This window comes from Euprymna scolopes, chromosome 24 (assembly GCF_053919585.1).
Source record: "Euprymna scolopes isolate OS-2025 chromosome 24, ASM5391958v1, whole genome shotgun sequence".
In the NCBI taxonomy this organism is placed as follows: Eukaryota; Metazoa; Mollusca; class Cephalopoda; order Sepiida; family Sepiolidae; genus Euprymna; species Euprymna scolopes.
Window position 1 is genome coordinate 42,552,908 of NC_136505.1, and position 7,908 is coordinate 42,560,815.

Consider the following 7,908-nt stretch of genomic DNA (forward strand, 5'->3'; position numbering starts at 1 on the left):
CCGACATTTAACCTTTGGTTAAAGGTCGGTAAATCATGTTTAACGGTACATACAGAAGACATATAATTACAATGATTGATTACACAGTTCAGTTTTGTATGTGTCCATAGAAAAAAAATCAATTGTTCATCCTAACAAACAACCCCATCTTTTTTTTCTACATCCCCCCTTTTTTTTTTGACATTTTAAAATATTACAAAAAATGTTTTCATTTTCTTTTTTTTTTTTTTACAGAATTATTATCTCTTTTTTTTATATAATGATAATAATGACAACAACAATAATAATAAATGTTCATTGCAGAGTCCTTCATTTTTTTTTCATGCATTTGTAGGAAATTTTTTTCTTTTTTTTTTTTTTTTTTTTTTTTTTAATGCATTTGTAGGAAAATTTTTTTTTCATGCATTTGTAAAGATTTTTTAATCGATTGTTCCAAGAAATTCAGATCATTACACTGAAAGTATCTCCACCGATGGTAATTGCAAGGCTTCTTTCGGGATATTTGTGGTCTGTGGAGTTTGTATGTCACCTATTGGTTCAAGTTCGATTTGTTGTTCCAGTCTCTGCTGTTGATCAGTGACAACCGTTCCTGAGCTCCCAACATTCTTGTGCAGTTTAGTTGGTTCATTTCTCTTAAGCTTACTTAAACAATGGCGTACTATCAGGCTTGATGTTAACAAAACTGATACAATTAATAAGATGATGGCTATTACCAAAATTAACCAGGTAGAACTACCTACTTGTTCACTTTCTGTTAGGGAATTTTCCTCTCTAAGTGCATCGAGTTTATGTATTAATTCCCTTAAATTTATTTTCTTTAGAGGACTTACGACATTAGGGATTGCTTGCGGGGTCATGTTTGGAAATCCTTTTATTAGAGGTTCCCATAGGCTTAATCTACTAGTAAGTGTGATATTCATCAATGGTAAAAAAGAGTCGCTGGTCTCAAATTTTTCCTCGGCTTGGTAATAGGGAGGAAGGGTTATAGCGCCGCCATAGACCCCACAGCCCAATGGCACCTGCAGAGTGGTCAACGGAGGAGATATTTTTATTGTTTTGGGAGGTTTTCCGGTACATACCTGAGATAGTTCCAACTCATCTTTCGCTGCTATCGCCCATGCCCCATCTGTTATCCTAATAGCATTTGGCAGCATTACATCTAGGAGGACTTCTATTTGACAATGCTGCCCTATTCCCTTTTTATTATCCTTGAATAATTCGATTACACACAAATGGTGATTGCTGAATGTATATATCGGGCTATTAGATACGCAGGTTCCGAGTAGATCATGTGTACATTTTTCTGCCTCGGAAGAGGTAAGCAACATGAACTTTTCTCTAGTTTGATCAAGAGCAATATTTTCGGATTCTATTTTGTATTTTGCGACAGTTCCCAATCCCTGTTTCTCATGTGGATAAGGAATCGGTAAATTAATGACTTGAAAGACTTCATATATACTACCGGTATCCAACAATGGAAGTGACACCACAATCAGCAATTTACCATCTTCGATGAGAGTTAGACAACCCAATGACTTATAGTAATACCACAGCTCAGCTGTGGGATTCGCTGGCAATCTTAGGTGATGAGGTAGTTTGGCCTGAACTTCTAGTAAGTGGTCTTTTAATGCAAAAGGTTCCACTATATTTGGAGACAAATGACCCAAAGCTAACATATCAGACTGTGCTTGCAGGTTTTGTATGGAGTCCAACAGTGCTTGCAACTTTTTCTGCAATTGTTCGATGATTGTTAAAAAACGAAGATATTTTCTTATGCAATCTTCCAGTTTTATCACTCGGATCATTAATTCTCCAGTGATATTTCCGAGCTCCACTTGCATTTCCTTAAACCCCTCCACTAACTCATTTATTTTGCGACGGTTATCGGCTAGTTCCACCCTGGTTATATTTAGAATAGTAATACTATCCTTTTCTACTTGGGCCAATTTCATCTGACCTTTTTCAGAAGTCCTCAATCTTTTCTTTAGGGCATCTAATTGTTCCTCTGTTATAGTCCCAAAAAGTACGTTTAACGCTTTCCCCATTATGGGAAGTACCGATCTTTTTTCTCTATTTTGTAATAGTTTCAATCCATCCAAATATTTTTCTATAACCTCCACACTAGTTTTCATAATCTTTATGTCCTGCATAAGTGGGCACCACAGATTAAAACATTTCCCTTTTTCATTAGCTATGCAATCAATTTCCAAATCCTTTCCTACTAAGGTGACCTCGTCTATTTCTTTTCTCAACTTATTTAATAAGGAGTAATAGGGTTTGAAGTTCATCGTAAAAACTATTAACCATTTTGACCTTGTAATCGTTACTTCACTTGTTTTGCGAAAAATTACATTCTGACTATGTCGCAGGGCTGCTACTGTTGTCAGCATGCTCAGCAGGAGTAGGGACTTCAATTCAGCCATCCTACAAGAGAATAGGGGGTTAAATTCAGTCGGTTACTAATGAAAGGTAATATGGTTCCGTCTAACTTTAAAAACTACTTCTTTTCAAGCCTTCTGTTTATATATTCCTTCTCTATATTTTATTTTATTTTGTTTTGTTTTTCAGACGCATCCATGGCAACTTACATAACCATCTCTCTGTTATATAATGCCGGTTTTAGATTTTATCCAGCACACATGCTTGATTCGCTGAGTCACAACTTGGTGCAAGCTGGTGATCAGTTATATTATGGGATTGGCCCGATGTCAAGTCATCCCTTTTTTTATTTTGATAGCTTCTTAATCTGTATTTTAAAGGTGTATCTTCTTTTTCTTGATATCTTTTTCGTAACTCTGACAGGGGAATTTCGTCTTCACTCTCCCAACTATCCAATTCATTTTGCACAAAGGCATTTCCTACTTCTTCAATTTCTATTTGTGATCTAGCAATTGGGCTTGGCTCAATCTCAATTTCTGACTCCGAATCAGTCTCCGAGGGGGCTTCTACCCACCTCGTCCATCTCATACGTGGATTTGCTTCTTTTCTTTTAGGAATTTCCCATTCTTCTACTCCTGCTAATTTTAAGTCATTTGCATGAGCCTTTTTTACTTTGCCATTTATTTGGTCCCATACAACAAAATTTACTGGACCTGTCTGATTAATTATTCTATAATAAGGAGACCATTTTTCGTCAAGCTTCCCTTGTCGTAGATGCTTCTTATGATACACCGGATCTCCTATTTTGAGGGTTACCTCTTTCCTCCCCAAGTTTACCCTTTCATTTCGTTTCTTCTGGGCACGTTTTATCCTCTGCCTAGCTTGCATAAATATCTTATGTTGATTTTGGAGGATTATCTGGTGAAAATCTTCTCCCAGATATTTCCTACGGGGTTTTAATAGATTATCAATAGGCAAGATTACATCTCGACCAAATAGTAAAAAATAAGGGGAAAATCCGGTCACTTCATTAATAGAAAATCTTATGGCCGCTAATGCCTGAGTCAGGAATAAATCCCAATTTTCCTTGTCGTCTTTAGTGAGCTTTGCCAATGTATCTCCCAAGAATCGGTGGAACCGCTCAACCTTAGCATTAGCTTGTGGGTGATAGGGGGATGTTACAATGTGCTTGATGTTGAGACCTTCAGTTGTTTGTCTCATTACTTCATTAACGTTTTCTGGGCCATTATCAGATACCAGTTCTAAGGGGGTCCCAAAGCGCGGGATTATTTCGGTTAGTAATAGTCTAGCTACAGTCTGAGCTTTCTTATCTGGTACTGCATAGGCTTCCGGCCAGTTAGTTAGCCAATCCACAAAGCTAACTATGTATTTATTTCCCTGTGGAGTTTCCCCATAGGGTCCGGAGACATCTACACTAATTTTTTCAAAGGGATAAAATGGGACATCAGTTTCTTCAAGGGGTGCAATTTCAGATTTGCCGCTCCTCGACTGACAAACAACGCATAGGTTTACATGGTTTGTGACTTCCTTGTACAACCCCGGCCAGTAATATTTCCTGCCTATGAGTTCGTACGTCTTGTCAATACCAATATGCCCCATTTTATCATGAAGCTGTCTCAATATGTCCCCTCGAATCTGTTTGGGTATATACAACCTAGGTCGGACGTCTCCGTCTCGGTCAGAAAGATAGTATAGCAACCCATTTTGTACCATATATCTTTCTAGAAATGCTTTAGATGCTTTACCTGACTCTATGGTTCTTTTTAGCGTCTTAATTTCTTCATCTTCCTTGTATCTGTCTAATTGGGGCATTTCTTTTTTGGGGTTTTCATCCGTTCTATCTGTTTCATCTAAGGTGTGTCTATAATCCAACCTATGTGAGTTTATCATGTTTATTTGATAAAATTTATCATCAATTTCAAGTTCTTGAGGCGTCGATTCTTGTTCTAGCTGATTAGGGATACGTGACAATAAATCGGCACATGTATTTTCTTTGCCCGATAGATATTCTATGGTACAGTTGTATCCACTTATTTTTAAGGCCCATTGTTGTATCTTTTTATTTGTCAAATCTGCTTTAAATAGATATTTCAAAGGCTTATGATCTGTTTTTATCACGAATTGTGCACCGTTTAGATAATAATCAAGTTTTTGGAGAGCATATACAATAGCAAATGCTTCCTTTTCTATGACAGGCCACTTCTGTTGCGTAGATGTTAACTTGTGAGAAAGAAAGTAGATAGGTACTTCTTCTGGTATTCCTGGGACAGGACCGTCCTTCTCAGGACATGGTTGAGTTAGACATGCCCCAATACACAGGTCGCTCGCATCTGTGTACAAGATCATAGGTTTATTTATGTCTGGGTATGCCAATAAGGGGATCGTTGACAGTTGATCTTTCAGCGTATCAAATGATCGCTGGCAATCATCTGTCCACTTAAAGCGAGCACTTTTTTTTGTGAGAGCTATAAGAGGGGTAGCTATTCTTGAAAATGCAGGTATGAATCTTCGGTAATATCCGATTGCGCCTATAAAACCCCTGACCTGTCTAACAGTTTTAGGTTCTGGCATCGAGCGAATTACTTTGACCTTATCATCATCTGGCTTGATTCCTTGTTTATTTATGACAAATCCCAAGTATTTAGTTTCTGCCATCATGAACTGACACTTTGCCAGTTTTAATTTTAACCCATGTTTTCTCAGTTGATTGAATACCGTTTGAAGGTGTTGGAAATGTTCATTTATATTGCTCGAGAAAACTAGTATGTCATCGAGATATGCCATAGCAAAGCCTTCCAACCCTCCAAGTACTATGGACATGAGTTGTTGGAAAACACCTGGAGCATTAGCCAATCCAAAGGGCATAACTCGAAATTGAAAAAGCCCGTAGTGGCACACAAATGCAGCCTTTTCACGGTCATCTTGATCCAGGGCTACCTGCCAGTACCCTGATCTCAAATCAAGGGTGGAAAACATCTTGCCTTGCCTAAGAGGGCCAGTATATCATCTATTAATGGTAGTGGATAAGCAAGCGGCTTAGTTATGTTGTTGAGGGCTCTAAAATCTACACAAAAGCGGTGTCCCCCATCCTTTTTGTCAACCACTACAATGGGAAAGCTCCAAGGAGATCGTGAGCGTTCAATCACCTTAGCTTCCAGCATTTCTTTGACAGCTTCTTCTACTAACTCCCTTTTGTGTATCGGAGTTCTGTACGGTTTCATTTTTATGGGTGGGTTGTTTCCAGTATCTATTTTCATTTGAACCGACTGAGTTCGTCCCAACTCCTTATCTGAGTTAGCGACAACATCTATATTCTTCTGAATTAAATTCACTATCTCTTGTCTATGCTCATTAGGTACGTTGATGTCCTTAGGATTAATTGTATTTTTGCTCATCTTAATTGGGCGTTTCTCAATGTACCTGACTTACTTCCGAATTCTTATTGGCGCTACCCTTCCCAAATTTTCACCCTTGGGAACGCTCAAAGTTTTATTACCCAAATTTGCCAACATAACTGGAATCTTTCCCTTCTCATTTTCTTTTACTATCGCTTCAACTAACACTATTTCTTCCTCCTCCGGTATTACCTCCTCCGTTGAAATCACCTGGTATAGGTTTTCTTTATTTGGCTCTGAGGGGACTAGTTTGGCTGCGCAGGAGATAGCAGTTCGTGGGGGTAATTTTACACTGTCTGTAGTGTAGATTTTAATTTCCCCGCCGGAACTATTACCCAAGGGAATTTTTACCCCTCTTATCGTTAGCCGATTTGGATTAAAACATAATTGTGCTTTATTTATTTTTAACCAATCCTCCCCTAAAATCATGGTTTGGTCTAAGTCAGGTGCAATGTACAATTTTGAACCTGTCTTAATCTTTCCGATTTTAATAGGTAGGTGGATCATACCATTTAGTTTCATTTTCTGTCCATTTGCTTGAGTTACTGTTAAATCTGAGTCTTTCAACTTTATTTTGCTATCTCTTAGGTCTTCAAAAATTGAGGACTTTAGAAGCGAGACTTCTGACCCGGAGTCTATCAATGCTTCTACCTGCTTGCCCATGATATCTACCCTACACGTCATGTCCGAGCCCTGTGTGAATAATTCATATTCTTCTGCTCCTTTTGTGTTGGGAATATTAATCATTTCCCGTTTAGAGCAGGAATTTCTTGGATTATTCTTTTTAGGAGCAAGAGTACCCTTATTCTTTTTTTCTTTTAATGACTGAATATGGTTAGTTCTGCGACTTTTTGTTTGTGCCGGTGCCTTGGTGTTTCGTTTTTCTGAAGTCGAGTAAGTTACATTCCCGCTTTCAGACTTTGGACACCTTTGTTCGTAATAATTCCAGCGTTCATGCTGATTTGAAGTAATCCCCTTTTTTTTTACTGGTTGTCTACAGCTGTAACAACCATGACTCTCTCCAGACCATTTTCTATGGTAACCCTCCGCCTTTGGTTCCCTTAGTACTGTATGAGAGCCTATTCCCTCCTGTTGCCAATGATTTCTACCTGAAAATTTATTATTCATTTTTTCTCGTTTCCCACAGCCCAGAAGTCGCTCATAAAGCCTTTCACTTTCTCTGGCTGATGACAAAGCCTCCGACAGTGTCTTTGGGTTGGCTCTGGCCACATCTTCCTTAATGAAAGTATTGTTTATTCCATCAATGAAGAATTCAGCTAGCTGTACCTGTACAGCTGACCCTTCTCTCAGTTCAGAGTCTCTATAAGCCAGCCTTGCAAGACTTGACATTCTACTAGCCAGTTCTGCAAGCGATTCATTTTTTCCTTGTATCATCTTAATCAATGCTCGAGCAGCATCAGCAGGGTTGACAAACTCTCCATACTGTGCTGTGATTTCATCGAATAAGGCTTTACTGGAAGTATCCGAATGGTCATCAAGATAAGTTCCAATCCATTCGGACACTACTCCATCTGAATAGTCATAGGCTAGGTTAATCAATTCAGGGTCCGATAAATTATGGACCCTTTGTTTTTTTTTTCAATGCCATCAGCCATGGTTTCAGATCTGCCGGTCTACCAGAAAAAATTGGGATCTTTGATCCAGCTGTTACCAACATAGGTGAAATATTTGAACGAGAAGTAGCCATTGTATTAAGAAAAAAAAAAAATAAACACACCTAGAAGCTATTTAGAAATGAACCAACATGCACAATGAATGCAAAGAACAAAGAAAAATAGTCACTTACCCTGACTCTGTGGACTTTTCTGGTGAGTGGCTTGAGTAGGTTGAGCTAATTGCTTCCTAGGCTGGTTTCTGGGTGGAGTGTCGTTGTGCCGGTGAATATACAGAGTGTCGATCTTGTGTTTTGAAGCGCCGATACTGGATTCTGCGACACAGATGCGACGAGATCCGTCTGGTAATTAACCAGGGTCAATCCTGCGTCTTAAGGCACCAAATGTGGTACGATATCTTCACGAACCCGAGTTGGCCGATGGTTTCGTGATTACCACATACGTTGACTGGTCTTTCTCTGTTTCCTTCCACGCCCACG

General features: G+C 38.7%; 2 protein-coding genes across 2 annotated transcripts; both read right to left on the minus strand.

Annotated features, from left to right (window-relative positions):
• Positions 1-328: 328 nt before the first annotated feature.
• On the minus strand, positions 329-7,837 carry LOC145246673 (uncharacterized). Its single transcript, XM_080108386.1, has 2 exons — positions 7,603-7,837; positions 329-2,424 (listed from the first exon to the last, which is right to left on the minus strand). Exon 2 carries the CDS (start codon positions 2,421-2,423, stop codon positions 450-452), a length of 1,974 nt encoding a protein of 657 aa, XP_079964512.1. The 5' UTR covers position 2,424; positions 7,603-7,837; the 3' UTR covers positions 329-449.
• LOC145246491 (uncharacterized) lies at positions 5,826-6,542 on the minus strand. Its single transcript, XM_080108109.1, has one exon. The coding sequence runs from the start codon at positions 6,540-6,542 to the stop codon at positions 5,826-5,828; it is 717 nt and encodes a 238-aa protein (XP_079964235.1).
• Positions 7,838-7,908: the final 71 nt, after the last annotated feature.